Raw genomic sequence first — 16,339 nt, 5'->3', positions numbered from 1 at the left:
ATGGCTCTGCTCTCAGCCAATCCCAGCGAGCACTGCATTGATTGGCTGAGAGTAGGGCTTGCTGCCCAATCAGAGACATTGCTTCCTGGAGGCAGGATTTATGAACGGTGCAACCAGGAAGTGATGTTCTGTTGGGACCGAGGATCGCAGGAAACCCAGCAGAGCTACAGAATTTCGCAGACCAGCGGGAGGGAACCGGACTGCGCCTGCTAGTTAAAGGGGTTGTCCCGCGGCAGCAAGTGGGTCTATACACTTCTGTATGGCCATATTAATGCACTTTGTAATGTACATTGTGCATTAATTATGAGCCATACAGAAGTTTTTCACTTACCTGCTCCGTTGCTAGCGTCCTCGTTCCCATGGAGCCAACTAATTTTGGCCGTCTAATGGCCAAATGAGCCGCGCTTGCACAGTCCGGGTCTTCTTCTTTCTTCAATGGGGCCGCTCGTGCAGGATGCCGGCTCCGTGTAGCTCCGCCCCGTCATGTGCCGATTCCAGCCAATCAGGAGGCTGGAATCGGCAATGGACCGCACAGAAGCCCTGCGGTCCACCGAGAGAGAAGATCCCGGTGGCCATCTTCAGCAGGTAAGTAAGAAGTCACCGGAGCGCGGGGATTCAGGTAAGCGCTGTGCGGTTTTTTTTTTAAGTCCCTGCATCGGGGTTGTCTCGCGCCGAACGGGGAGGGGGTTGAAAAAAAACAAAAAACGTTTCGGCGCGGGACAACCCCTTTAAGTATTAATAAGACATCCCCAAAAATAAGACCCTGTACCTCTTTGGGGGCAAAAATTAATATAAGACAGGGTCTAATTTTCGGGGAAACACGGTATGAAGGACTTTAGTACTGGACGGGGTCTGGGAGAGCAATGATGTGGATTTGGGTGGGAATCAATTTGGCAAATACATTCAAAAACTTATCATTTTAGTTGAAATGTTTGTTATTGTGTTATTTTATGGTGATAGCTGGCTCTTTTCCTGAACTCAAAATCGTTCTACAGAACACTGGACAAGCAGGGCACGCTAATAGGAGTTCAGAGGCTGGTAGAATTGGAAACACAGCTTTGGTCATGTGCCATGTAAGCTCATCATCTCTGCTTTTTAATATATCTAAAACAAAATAGGTTTATAGTAATTATACAGGACAGCAATAACTAAGCATAAGTGCACTTAATAACATTCACATTTTAGTTACTAGAAGCATTTAGCAGTACCCAGCAGTAGACTCTGACCTGTAAAACATGGCTGCAGGCAAAGATCTCGTGGGCAGCATGTGGCAAGCTGTTAGTCCATCCACAGATTTGCGCAATAATTGCAGATTTTTACAGATATTTAAGCACAAACATAAAAGTGACACAGGAGAGATTCCATGACTGCTGACTTCTATTACATTTACACTATGTCAAGCTATGGACACTGATTTTTTTTATTACTTACTTTACTTCCTAAATGCAAAATGAAAGAACTTTCCAAATACTATTTTTTTATTCATTTTTTAAATTTTTTTTTCTTTTTTAACAAAATTGTTAGCATTGTTAGGTCAAGTAAGAATTATAAGCAAGCAGAACAAGACACAATGGTAATGTATGTTATACATTGCTGGTATATAACCAAAAAATACCAACTTTAACAAGTCCACGTATCTTTTAACCATATGACTAAGCGGATGGAAAAGAGAATAATGTGGGCAGGATCTAATTCCCCAATAGGGACCTGCAGTACCAGCTCTTTAAATAGTGAAAAGTCGACCCAAGGTAAAATCCACATTCCACTTCAACATTTCCTACCTATAATTGGTTTTTACCTATCTAAGAACCAAAACTTTCCCCTTCTATGGGATGACTGACCTTGTCCTACAGGTAGCCAATTGTGGTAGGGAAACCAAAAAGATCAAGCAAAGAGGAGTGGAGAGGAAAAGGGAGAGAAAAAAAAAAACACCCGGAAAAAGGCCCTCATCTAATGTCGGGTAGAGTGAAAGGGAGATGAGCTTACATCTAGCCACGTTTTCCTTCAGTATGATAATATGTTCGTTACGAGAATGACTCTATTCTTCCTGCCACCAAGACCATTTTCTGGAGCCTTTGTGTAATTAGGAGTTGTACACCTTGCATTAGTCCCTAGAATCTTGGAATTCAATCCAGAAAAACCATGTTTTCATGAACCTGTCATGTGTACCTTTTATTGATGCAGTCAGGTCCTCCATCTCCATCGTCTCCTCAATTATGTTAAACCACATCCGGATCAAGGGGAAGCAGTCTGCCGCCACAGTCAGGGGATATATGCTCTTGCCGCGTTCACTAGATGCCGCACCACGAATATTTATATGTTCCCAATAGCATGTCACTAAGGTGCAACAGGAACAGCGCGGGTAGTTTGGGTAGGGTGAAGTTCGTTAATTTAGAAGTGATTCGCAACACCTCAGTCCAGAAACTGGTCAACATTAGGCATTCCCAGAATATGTGTAGCATTGCGCCCTGTTCTCCTCCACAGCTCCAACATGCATGCCATGTTCCCTTCTGGGAGAGACGGAAGGGAACATGGCGTGCAAATGAGAGGGCACCATGTACTAGCGAGTGAGTATTTTGAACCCCGATTCTTGGATTTTGCAGGAGATAGAGGATTTGTGTGTGATTCTATAAATCTTCTGTGTCTGTTCTATTGTAAGCGTCATTGATACGTCTCTTTCCCAGTTACTTATGTATGATGGGGCTGGTATGTCCGGTTGGAAGTTTAGTTGGTTATAGATACGAGATAGAGTGTGTCTAGATTTTTGCTAGTCCGCCATGAGCTGCAGAGCTGTGATCCATTTCAGATGCATCCCTGTGGCCATGGGGAAATGCTGTGTCCAACTGCTTAAAAGTCTGTCCTGATACAAAAATTCTACCAGGTGAACTGAACACCGAAGCACAGGCCTCCTACTCCTCCAAGTAAAAGCAGTAGAGCAACCAAAAATTACGCCAAGGGAGACAGCTTGTTTTAAAAGCAATGTCATGAATTTTCCAAAGGACATATTCTACCATGTGAACAGAACAGCCAAGCATGGGCCTTCTCCAAGGAAAAGCTGTAGAGCTTTTTTGTGCTTTACGAAATTTTTATTTTGGGAGAATGAGGAGGAAACATGGAAGACGCAGGAATAGAACAGCACTAGAGATGAGCGAGCACGCTCGGTTAAGGCAGTTACTCGAGCGAGCATCTCTCTTCTCGAGTAACTGCATACTCGTCCTTAACCGAGCGTGCTCTCTCATCTCTAAACAGCACAATCACTACCAGCAGCAACAGTGCCTTGAGGGTAGAGTGTGCTCCTCATGGAAACGTGAGAGCTCTAGCTCCGTATTTCCATGTTGATATTTTTAATTGGGAGGAGAGGGAGTAAGTAGGAACAGAAAACATGGTAGAAGCTGGAGAAGGAAAGCTGCAGCACAAGCACCACCAGCAGCAACAGCACATTGAGGGAAGAGTGTAGTCTTTGATATAAATTTAGGCTGAATCATATGTAATTAAAATTGCCATTGTGCTAACTAATCAGTGGCATCTGCTATAGGGTGCAGAAATCAGGTGAAATCCATGCCTAGTTCATTCTTATAAATGTCAGGCAATCCACATAGTCTGTGGACAGGCGGATGTGTCTGTCAGTTATAACACAACCAGCTATGCTGAACCCTCTTTATGATAGCACAGTGGCAGCGGGTCAGGCAAACACCTCTAGAGAATATTGTGCAAAGTCTAACCACTCATCCAGCTTAAACACTCAGAATTCAAAGGGACCAGCGCCATGTCTTAGTACATCCACACGGCAGCGGAAATACTCATGGATAAGTGCTGCCTGTAATTAAGTCCTATCCTATGCTGTTGTGTAGCCCCCTCCTCTTCCTCCTTCATACTTCTCCCATGGGTGGAGAAACATGTTAAGAAGACACTCCCCTTTCTTGGCTGTTCTGTTCACTTGGTGGAATTTGCCCTTGGAAAATGTATGGCATTACTTTTAGAACAAGCATCATACTGGCTATCTCCCTTGGCATCATTTTTGGTAGCTTTACAGCTGTTCCTTGGAGCAGGCCCATGCTTGAGTGTTCTATTCACCAGGTAAAATTTGTTCTTTCAAAATGTATGTCATTGCTTTTGGAACAAGCAGCACACCTGCTGTCTTACATAGCATAATGTTTGGTAGCTTTATAGCTTTTGCTTGGAGCAGGCCCATACTTGAGTGTTCTCTTCGCTCTCTCCTTTCAAAAATTATGGCATTGCTTTTAAACACAAACATCACATCTGCTGTCTTCCTTGGCTCAATCTTTGATCTAGGAGACCCTATGCGGGCCTTCTTTTGTTTTCAGTGACACCTATATGCTATGAGTGACCCATATTGACTTTAATGGAAATCGTCCATCCCGATACCCAATTATTTTGGTGAAATCGTTGCGATCCAGACACTAACCGATTATTCCACGAATCGCTCATCACTAATAATAAATATCCCCTTTGTCGGATACTGATATCAGCTAAAAGAGTATTTATGTACACTAATGCCTAAGCAGCTGACAAAGCTATGCAGAAACCATGCACCAGAGCTAGAATAGAGAAAGCACCCTACATAACTCATTCTAATATGACACCCATCTTTTGGCATCTTATATTCCTCAGCCATGCTTTGCTAATCCTGAGCAACCTTTTTAAGTAATTTAGCAGACTTTAACTGAACTCTGTGGTGGGCCTGATTATCCAAGCAGTGTTGTCATGAGCAGCCTGACAGTGAGTATAGGAAATAATTTCCAGCTTGTTAACATGTCTCACTATGTGCCAATGTACCAGCAGGAGATATTGTGTGCAACAAGTCATGCTTGTGGGAAGTCTAGAACTAAGGCACAGTAAAGAATAGAAAGAGTTCTAAGAATTGGTAGGGCAGCATGAGTCCAGGCAAAAAAAAACAACTTTTTTTTTGGGAAGTAGGCTTAAAAAAAATGTATATATCAGATATCTAGAACTTTCATAGATGGATTTAATGTCGTTTTTTATGTTTTATAATAGCACAAATTATAGCCAATTGCAACCGCAATATATTAAACATTTTTGGTTTTCATCAGTTTGTAAAAACATAATTTGGATAATCATTTGAGTAAAACAAACTGAAATTGCACGAGGCAGCTGTGGACTATAAGCTTTAGACAGACATGTTTAGGGTGGAGATTGTGGGTTGAAATTTAAAGATTAATTAGTCCGAGCAATTTTTTGTAAATTGACACACTTAGCACAGTAGCGATATAAACACAAGAATATTTGGAGTTGAGTTTGTTTAGAAATGTGTGCCGAGTCGTGGTTGAGAAAAAGACTTTGTTTACGTGAAAGATGTTTGCGGATCCAGCGACTGGGTATAAAAACTCTCATTTTTCCTTCTTTTTATAACAATATGTTTCCTGAGCTATCAAATGTGTCATCCATCAAAATACAGCCTTCCATTGTAACGGAGAAATACATTTTTCCTAAAAACCAGTATGCAAATGTACCATATAATATAAATGTGTTTGCTTTTATCTTGGCAAGACACCAATATTGAAATATTTTGACATTTCAATTTTTTCTTAAGCAGTCGCTTATGGTTAAGGCTATACATATTATTGTCTTTCACCAAGCTTATTTACAGTCTATACATGACAAATGACAAGCTGCAATCTCAATGGCACTATGATTTGAGATATAATATCCAGTGTTCATCAAGTCAATGGCTTCGAAAAGGCAGCAAAATAAGTGTCTCATATCGGGAAGAAAAAAAGTTGCGTCTATGTAGGCTGTGGGGATTAAGTGTACTAGAAATACTGCAACATTATTTTCGATGACATTTTTATAAACCTTTTGCCTTATGAAATATCAGAAAAAAAACTTATAAGCCAGTTTGACGAGTAAATAGTAGATCATCTAATGCTGTACCTGGAAGTAAACAAGATATCCAAACTGAGTGACGGCTCGGATCTGCACAGTAGTTGCTACAAGGTCCAACTGGGATTCTTTGGGCCCACTAGAGGAAATGTTTTTGAGTGTCTACTTTTATGCCGTGTTTAGGCCTTAGTCAGACGGGCGTTTGACATGACGGATGCGCATCCGCAAATCGCGTGACCGGGGCCCGAAAATCTGCTCCTAGCCGCGTTTCGTTAGAAACAGGCCGGAGCTGTCCAGCGCATTGCATTCAATGCAGCCGGCAATACAGCCGGCTCCATTGAAAGCAATGCGCTGCGGGCGAGTGCGGGATGAATTGTCGGGAAGGGCTTAAATATATAAGCCCTTCCCTGCAATTCATCCAGAAATGTGTTAAAATAAAAAAAATATATATACTCACCTTGTCCCGGGAGCCGGAGTTCAGCGCGGCCGGCCTGCAGTGGGTGTGAGTGAGAGCTGCCCCTGATTGGCTCAGCGCTGAGCCAGTCAGGGGCAGGTCTGACTCACACCCCCTTCACACCCACTGCAGGCCGGCCGCGCTGAACTCCGGCTGCCGGGACAAGGTGAGTATATATAAATTTTTTTATTTTAACACATTTCTGGATGAATTGCAGGGAAGGGCTTATATATTCAAGCCCTTCCCGACAATTCATCCCGCGCACGCCGGCAGCCCATTGCTTTCAATGGAGCCGGCTGTATTGCCGGCTCCATTGAATTCAATGGGCAAACATCGTTCTTCTCTGCCACAGCTGTTACAGCTGTGGCAGCGAAGAATGATTTGTCTTCTATATGTTCTCAATGGGGTCGGCGCTGCTGCCGCCGGCCCCATTGAGTGCATATAGAGAAGAAAACAGGAATCGCAGATCGCAGATAGGTGCAATCTGCAATTTCTGTTTTAAATTAATTTATCGGACGAGCGCATAAAAAGCGCTCATGTGTCCGATACCATTGCAAAGCAATGGTTTTTAAAAAAATCGCCGGACGAATGCGCAAATCGGGCGAAAAAACGCCCGTCTGACTGAGACCTTAGACTGTACAATTATCATTCAGAAAATTGTCCAAACGAGTGAAACCAAAGCATGATTGACTGGACGACGCATGAGACTCGCGAGGTTCTTGCTCATCATTCAGTTTCAGTCGGCGTAAAAATCAGCGCCGGATTGTTAAGTTGTCGGGCAGTTTAAACACTGAAGGTTCAGTGTATCACATATAAATGTAGGTCGGGAAGGGTAGAAGGTGGGTGAGAAGATTTATAAGGCCATGTGTGCTCCTCTTGGAAATATATGCAAATAAGGAAGATGGAACAATAACTCTACAGCGCCACTAGAGATGAGCGAGCACCAAAATGCTTGGGTGCTCATTACTGGAGCTGAGCTTTTTGTAATGCTCGAGAGCTCAGTTCGAGTAACGAACCATATTGAAGTCAATGGGAGACTCGAGCATTTTACAAGGTGCCCCATGCTCGGCATAGGGGATCCCTCTCTCTATCTCTCTCCCTCCCCTGAAATCTACCCGAGCACCTGATAGTGCTTGCTCGAGTGACGAGTACTTTCGAGTATGCTAATGCTCGATTGAGCATCAAGCTCAGACGAGCATGCTCGCTCATCTCTAAGCGTCACCTATTGGATGCAGCATTTCTGCAAATCAATACAAGACCCTTAAAACGAGACTTGTTTAAAGGGTCTAGCATTGATTTGCAGGACTGCTGCCATCCAATAGTTGGCGCTGCAGAGGTATTGTTCCATCTTTCTTATTTGAACATAGGAATGTGAAACATTCTCAGCAACAATTGTGCAGTCTAAACATGCTGCCCAAGCAGGAATGAGCTGGTGATGACGTCACTAGCTCATTAACTTGGTCAAATGTGAATCATCCCGTGTAAAAGGGGCATTAGTTCCATTGTAAACTCTTATCAGTGCACAATCTACACATAATTAATAGACACTTGTGGCAAGTGATTGACTTCAAAGCTTTAACTGGAGTCGTGATTTATTGTAGTTTTTGGCTCTGATGTATGAGACCCTTTATTATGTCTATCCAGTCAAGTTGGCCAGTAGATGTGGACATTTCCCGTTATGTTTTTTTTAGTTGAAGCATAGCATAGTTACTAACCAAGTCTTAAAGGGCATATCTGGTAAAACAAATTAAAAAATCACTATTAGGGAATTCTTGGTTACAGAGGAGAGAGGGGTGTAAGTATCCAGGACCCCATCTATTAAACAGAGAGGCTGCAAACAGTATTTCACACTTTAGAGAACTCAGCATGTCTGTACATTACAGGACCAAGAAATGAAAATCTGTTGTACTATATAAGTCAGTAAAACAGAAAAATCATGCAGATATGATACCCTTCAATGGCTAATAAATTAAATGATGCTGTTAACAGCACAAGCTTTGGAGGCTACTTAGGCGTCTTCATCAGGCTGCATGGTACCAACCTTTTGTCTTTTTACCTAAATGAAGAATACCAGAATGTACAGCACACAGATGGAAGGTTATACCAGCCTGAAGAACAGTCGTAAGTAGTTTTGAAAGCTTACACTGTTAACATCATAATTTTATTTGTTAAGCATTAAAATGCATCATATCTATATATTTTTTTCTCTTACTGAGAGCACGGACAGCCCAGTAATCTCAATAGGAATTGTGTAATGTTTCACTTCACCTGTGGTGGCGCTGCAGGGGAACTGCACACTTTCCTGCCAGGTTCTTTCATAAGTTATAGATGATCACAGGGAGTCCAGGCAGCAGAACAAGCTGTGATCATCTTATTCTGGCTTTAAATGCTGTAAATGTATTAATGGCAATCCACATGTCACATTTTGGCATTCACATAAATGTTTTGGTCCAGAGGACCTTTATGAAACACAGATCTCCGTGGAAGAGAAAGGATTTGTACAGCGTCAATATGTAGCACTAGATTAGAGATCATGCAACCTCAGTTACTATAATGATAATGATTTTGTATTATAGCAACTGAGGTTGCATGTTCTCTAATCCACTGCTCCAAATTGATGCTTTAGATCTCTAATCCTCCTCTCCACAGAAATCAGTGTTTGATAAAGGTCTTCTGGAAAATTACAGCATTCTAAAAACTTAAAGGGGTTCTGTCATTAAAAAAAAACAAAAAAAACACTAACCTATTTCTTCCAAGGCAGTCTACTTACCTCATCTTCTCCCTGCCGATCTTCTCCTGTCTCCTGCAGTCCTTCTGGGTCATCTCCCCTTCAGCTGGCCGATTGTTCTTCTTCCAGTGATGAAGCATACATTCACAGGCGGTCTTCTTCTTGCCCGGCAATATACGCTACGTCAATAATTCACAGCCTAACAGGGAGTGCCGAGCTGTTGCAGAGACTGCACATGCCTGCTATCTCTGCAATAGATCAGCATTCCTTCCTAGCCAGTGAACACTACGTCACAGGGACGTGGCTTTCACTGACCTGCAGGAAGAAGAATGCGAGGAATGCACAATTCATAACAAGGAGAAGAGGATCCGGACGGCTTGCTGTGAGCTGACCCGGGAGACTGGAGAAGATCAGTGAGGAGAAGATGCCGTAAGGAGTCTGTCTGGGGAGGAATAGGTGAGTATAGAATTTTTTTTTTTTAAATAGCAAAACCCCATTAATGTTGTGTGTGGAGATTTGCTAGGTATTTTAAGGCGTGGGACCCTACTACAGCACCAACCTCTCTATACAGTATATATTAGAGTGCTGCCTTCTGTGTGAGCATCTTATTGCCAGATTAGACTTCAAACAAACAACAGATTGTATAAAACAGACAAGCCCTTTAACGTACACACAGAATTCACAATGACGGATGCAATCATTTTAATTTAAGGGGTATTTCCACACAAAAAATGTATCACTTATCCACCAAATAAGAGATAAAGGTATGATCAGGCTGGGACCCTCACGATCATAAGAACAGGGGTCCCGAGTTCCCTGATCCTCCTCTTCTGCATGATTGTGTTGACAAGCAGCGTAAATGAAGCAACAGTTGAGCATGCATCTATGTGGCAGATGAAAGAATTCAAGGGTACAACTAGAGCCAAACAAGTGTCCAATGTCTTTAAAAAGATTAAATCATTTTATTACAGATTATAAAAGATGTAATTAAACCAATATTATCATAGTTTTATAGCAGCTCTGAGTTTTGCGGATCTTCCACGTGGATTTTCAACAACATCCTGGTGCTTGGGTGTAAGAACCTTTCGTTGCAGAATTTCCCATGCCCGATTAGGCTGAGGATTTGTGGACTCTTCATAATCTTCTTCTTCTTCTTCCATAAAATCTTTATGTCCTTGCCTAATCCTTTGCCTAATACTTAGATTTGGCTTCATGTCCATGGGTATTCCATACAGAAATCTCTTAACTATCCGGTCTTCTAAAGAATGAAATGAAATGGCAACAAGTCTTCCTCCTGGTCTTAGAAACTTTTGAGCTGCCTGGAGTCCTGCGTGGAGTTCGTTGAGTTCATCATTCACAAAGATACGGAGAGCTTGAAAAGTTTTGGTTGCCACATGTGCTGGACGTTGGAGAAGATCTTTACGATTATAAAGACAAACACCTGAAAATCAAACCAGAAAAAAACAAACCATCAAAGGCTTAGAATCTTCTAGATACTAAAAGAATGACTTTCTTCTTTACATTCTTGGCCTGTTAATTGATTAAATCACCAAGCAAACAAGATTACAGCAAACTAATGTTCCATACTCATGATAAATCTGTACACCAACAAAAGTGGATCTCCTACAACAGTTTTGGCCAGGTTTTGTTCTCAAGGCCATCTATGATATTGGAATTTGGAATATTGGAAACCAAAAATCATCAAAAGACAAAGAGTTAACTCTAAGTAGATAAGAGATCTCAGAACATTACTCCTTACAAAACATTCATGTGCCGTCAAAACCAGGATTTGTACCCAAACGATGGATACAGCATGCAAACACATCATCAAAATGCTAAGAGTGAACTGGGCTAACCGATAAAGAGAAAATCCCCCCCGCCAAAAAAAATAAGTCCAATTGCTATGAAGACCTGGTAAAAAAAAGCCCAAAAGTCCAACGTACAAATAAGTCTTGTTAAATGCTTGTTGCAAAAAGACAAACTCTTTTAAAGTAGAGCTGGCCTGGTAATTAGCTCGTTGTTTTGAATGTAGTGTCTATAACCACCAGCTGTTATCTTTGTGGAAAGGAGCATTTGCTGCTACTCGCTATCAATGGGTGATGTTGGGCAGTCAATCAAGTCTTACAGTACCCAATTACAAAAGAAAATCCATTTCAAATGAGACAGTACTCTGAAATGGACTAAGGGCAATAATAAAAAAATTAAGAGTAGAACAAACTTATCTAGTATCCCAGAGAGACCTACAGTTGTGGGGTCCTTCATTACAACAAAAGCCAGGGAAGTCTTCAATTAAACCTCATAGGTATTGGGGCATCCCGTCACTCTGTTACATCCTAATCGAAGGATGACAGATAGATCTCAAGGATGCCGGAGAGTCTTTATACAATTAACTTGACTGAAGAAGGAAGCTATGTTGGACCTCAGAAACACGTTGCCATCTATATCGTTGGTACCGGTATTCTGGTCTGAAAATATTTAGAGGGTACAACCAATGACTAAAGTCTGTTTGATTGAGACTATGTGATATTGAGCTATGGGCACACCATGCCAGGAAGGGAGTTTGGATATTACTTACCCCCTCCTTTTGTGAGGTAAGTAATATTCCCCCCTTTTTCGGATTTCTTATCATTTCCTGTCTGGGTTGCACCACTCTGAGTGGTGGTATATATTTCCTTTTCCTTTTATCTAGGGCAAAACTCAGTGACAGCAAGCAGTGTGGACTGCCCACATGAGACATTGACAGCACCAAGAGTCCTTCCAGGCAAACTGAGGAGAGCATGAAAAAGGTGGTGGGGGGAATAGTCATGCAGCTGCAGACCTATGCAGCCAGCCCAGCTGACTTTATCCCATGACAGGTCCTCTTTAAGCACTTGCCGCATGTGACAGGAGACTTATAAGGCCATCCATGCTCCTCTGGGAAATATGCAAATGGGAAGATGGATTAATACTAGAGATGAGCGAGTATACTCGCTAAGGCACATTACTCGAGCGAGTAGTGCCTTAGCTGAGTATCTCCCCGCTCGTCTCTAAAGATTCGGGGACCGGCGCGGGTGACAGGTGAGTTGCAGTGGGGAGCGGGGGGGGGGGGGGGGGGGGGAGAGGGAGAGAGAGATCTCCCCTCTGTTCCTCCCCGCTCTCCCCAGCCCCCTGAATCTTTAGAGACGAGCGGGGAGATACTCGGCTAAGGCACTACTCGCTCGTGTAATGTGCCTTAGCGAGTATACTCGCTCATCTCTAATTAATACCTCTGCAGCGTCACCTAATGGAAGGCAGCATTCCTGCAAGTCAATATTAGACTTTTTTGTTAAGTTAATAATGACCAGGAATTGTACGCCAGAGCCAGAAAAACCATACACAAACAACTGTTTAGAGATTTTTGCCTCTTATCGGTGTGCAGTAGGTTTCTTTCTTGGCTAGTGTGAGGCTTATAAGTCTCCTCAAACACCTTCTAGGTGCTCTCCTTAAGGAGAAGACATACCCTTTCTGAACCACATGTGTAGACCTCTCATTAGCCAAGCCAGAAACCTACTACACACTGATTTGGGGCTAAAACCCTGAAACAGCTTTCTCTGTATGGTTTTTCTGGCTTTGGCTTACAATTCCCGGTCATTGTTATAAGGCTTGTCTAAAAAGTCTAATATTGACTTGCAGGAATGATGCCTTCCAATAAGTGGCGCTACAGAGGTATTATTCCATCTTCTCATTTTCACTTTATGTGGTAATGACTTTATAATGCTATTACTTATTCAAGTGATTCTGAAATAGTTTTTAGTCAAACATATTGCTTTATATCCATGGTATATTTCGGTTGGTTTGTTTTGTGTTTATTTCGAAAAAAGTCCAAAATTAAAGGGGTTGTCCCGTGAAAGCAAGTGGGGTTATACACTTCTGTATGGCCATATTAATGCACTTTGTAATGTACAAAGCTGCTCCGTTGCTAGCGTCCACGTCTCCATGGCTCTGTCTAATTTCGCTGTCTTCTGGCGTTTTTAGACGCGCTTGCCTGGTGAATGGGGCCGCGCGCGCCGGATAGCTGGTCTGCGCGTCGTCATTGAAGCTCCGCCTCCGTCACGTGGTGCCGATCAACCAATGAGGTGGCTGTATCAGCAGTGGAACGCGGAAGACAGAAGTAGAAACTCCACGGTGCACCATGGGAAGACCCGCGGTGCACCGTGGGAGAAGACCAGCGGCGCCATCTTTAAAAGAAGAAATGAAGAAGCTGCAGACGCTGATGCAGGTAAGCGCAATGTGCTTTTTAAAAACTAACAAATGCTTTCTTTTTCACAGGGCAGAATGCAGGGGTCCATTTAAAAAAAAAAATCGCTTTCACCGCGAGACAACCCCTTTAAGAGAAAATTTGGAAAAAATTGCATTTTTCTAAATGTGACAATTTCTGTTGTAATACAGATAATCATACCACAAAAATAATAAATATATAACATTTACCATATATCCGTGTTACGTCAGCATCATTTCATAACTTTATTTTTTTGGGACAATGTAAGGCTTACAGATATAGTAGAAATTTTTCAAATTTGAAAAAAATATTCCCAAAACTTAAATTTTGCATAACCATCACCGGCAGACTATGCGTATTGTTCTCAGACACGAAGATAACAGAGCACCTGCACAGTGGGGCAGCTCTATGAGGATTCTCAATATCGAGGTGTTAAAAGGTCCTTGCAGAGATAAATAAGGACTGCCTGGACTTTCACAGCCTATGGGCAGTCCTGGAGTGGTAAAATAGTGATTCTGAGTTCTATCTAGCACACAGAATGGTTCCAAGTGACCAAACCCGTCCTTCGATGACCAAGTATACCTCTTCAATATTCATGAGTAGAGATGAGCGAGTACGGAGCACGCTCAGAGAAGTCAGTTACTCGAGATGAGTGAGGCTCGCTCGAGTAACTGACCTTACCCAGCGTGCTCGCTCATCTCTATTCATTAGTGTCAAAGTTCAATTTTCTGATATTACAACTAGCAATGTCCAGAAAGAATAACCAAAAAGAGCCCAATAAATGAAAGAACACAAAAAGATCACTTAGGCCTTATAGTAAATAAAGAATTCAGCTACTTTTGGCACAGAATCCAAAACATATAACCGAGATGTTGAGGTCTAAAATATAAATAGTGGTGAGTAGATTAACTCTTCATGTATCATTCCTGAGCCATCGTATGCACATGTGACTGTTTATGTGTCAAATGTATATGATGTAATACTCCACACAAAAAAGATATCAAATAAAACTACTGTATGTAGACAGTAAAAATGGGCCTCGCCTACGACCTGAAGGTTGCAAGTTCGATCCCCGTATGATTCAGGTAGCTGGCTCAAGGTTGACTCAGCCTTCCATCCTTCCGAGGTCGGTAAAATGAGAACCCAGCTTGGTGGGGGGTAATAAGTAATAATTACCTGAAAGCGCTGCGGAATAAGTTGGCGCTATACAAATACCAAGATTTATTTACACGTGTCTTATTAAGGATGTATGTATATATTTAAATATGTTACAAAGGTTGAAACTATTGAAAATCCGGGACAAAAAAACATTACAGTATTTGTTTTAAGTTATCATAGTTTACAAGGTGAGAAGTGGGGTAAAAAATCACCTTATATATCAGAGTGCAGACTACCTTATTTTTTTCTCTGCAATTAAATAATTTGCTTTTTACTATTCATTTTTTACCTATCAATCAAATATGATGCATTGATTATAATTAAAATATGTAACATTTCTAACAATCTGTAAACATTAAAGGGGTTGTCGAAGTTGTAGCTTGGAGTAGTCCGAGTTGTAGCTAGCTTCCATGTAAAAGCCCTTATACATACAGTATGATAAATAGACATATACTCACCTCTCCGCGCTCCTGCTGTGTCCTAAGACACCGTCCGGACGAAGGGTCCGTTGAGGATCGAAAGCTTGCATTAACATCACGTATTTTTGAACACTCTCCTTGTTCTTCTCTGTACCCTCCCCAAATTACATAAATAAAGAATGTAAACAGAAATGGTACATTACATAGAAGCCATTAAAATTAATGTGCTGTCTGTGTAATGCATGACTAGTAATGAGCGAACTCTTGAGAAGTTTGGTTTGATTGGTTGGCTAATTTGCTTTGGTCTAAATTAGTTTGAACCGAACTGGAACTTGACCAATAGCTCTAAAGCTGGTGCATGACATTATCTAAGAGCCATAAAATCCCTGCAGAACACTCTTAGGTTTCCTAGCAGTGAATTTTAGTAATTTTGAGCTGTCTAGAATGCAAAGGTAACAAAAAAAGACAAAAAAACTAAAGTTGGAAAAAAGGAAAAATAAGGAGGAAAAGATTAGTTTTCCTTCTTTTTTTAGTAGGTCTGGCTGAGACAAACTGCCTGAGGTTCGGGTTCTTGCTGAATCAAACTTTATTCGAAGTTCAACCTGAAATAGTGTTCTAATGTTTTGGTTTGCTCAACACTATGCATGACTGTCGGATCCTCCAGATGCTCTTGGTAGTATTTCTCCACTACAGGTAACTGGTAGAAGTGACCTCCTTACATTAAACTAAAATGCCAAAAAAGGATATTTCAAGAAAGATTTTCCAAACAAGACCAACCTGACAGTTTGAGTTACTGACTTGCATTTAGTTCACATATAAGCAGATAGATACACATAGAAACAGACAATAAGCACATTCCAGGAAGGAGGTATGTGGACAATGCCATTGCCCCCACAGAGAAATACGTTTCCTTTACATACTCATCCTATTTAGACTTTATGGGTGAGGCCATTCCCGAATGCTGGTATTCATTCTTTATCTGTGTTCATGTGGATCAAATACCCAAATCAGCCTGGGCCTTTGTGATCTTGATCAGGGCCCTACCTACCTCAGATTTTCAGCTGATTGAGGAATTGTTACTTCTTTTGGAAGGCCCTGTAGGCTTATTGATAAGACAGTAACATCCTGGTGGGTGTTTCCTGAACACCAGGTGAGTCTGTTTTACTTTTTTGCTGAGACAATAAATTCCGAGGAAGAGAGTTGTCTATTTTTAAGCAATTTTGTTATTTTTCCGGCAAATTGAAAATTAGGTAGAAAATACTGATCCAGCACTATATTTCAATACTGGTGTCCTATATTGAAAAAGCCATATTACTTGAATAGGAAGGCATGCATGTGCTACACGATGGTATGACACACAGGCCCCTGGAATATGGGTCTTTGTGTTGTGGAGCCTATAAGAGAGACAGAGTAAAACCCAACTGCAAAGTTGAAGAGTAGCATGCGAGAAGCAGAAATCCGGGACCACTGCTATGACTGAA

General features: G+C 41.7%; 1 protein-coding gene across 1 annotated transcript in view; it reads right to left on the bottom strand.

Annotated features, from left to right (window-relative positions):
- Positions 1-9,729: 9,729 nt before the first annotated feature.
- The window catches only part of METTL15 (methyltransferase 15, mitochondrial 12S rRNA N4-cytidine), a 205,882-nt gene continuing 199,272 nt past the window's right edge, over positions 9,730-16,339 (bottom strand). The window contains exon 6 of the mRNA XM_066582204.1: positions 9,730-10,485. Coding sequence (XP_066438301.1) covers positions 10,046-10,485 — 440 coding nt within the window. The 3' untranslated portion in view covers positions 9,730-10,045. The remainder of the gene's footprint in view (positions 10,486-16,339) is intronic.

Source organism: Eleutherodactylus coqui, chromosome 11 (genome assembly GCF_035609145.1).
Source record: "Eleutherodactylus coqui strain aEleCoq1 chromosome 11, aEleCoq1.hap1, whole genome shotgun sequence".
Lineage (NCBI taxonomy): Eukaryota > Metazoa > Chordata > Amphibia > Anura > Eleutherodactylidae > Eleutherodactylus > Eleutherodactylus coqui.
The sequence above is the reverse complement of the archived record's forward strand: the minus strand, read 5'-3'. Positions and strand labels throughout refer to the sequence as shown.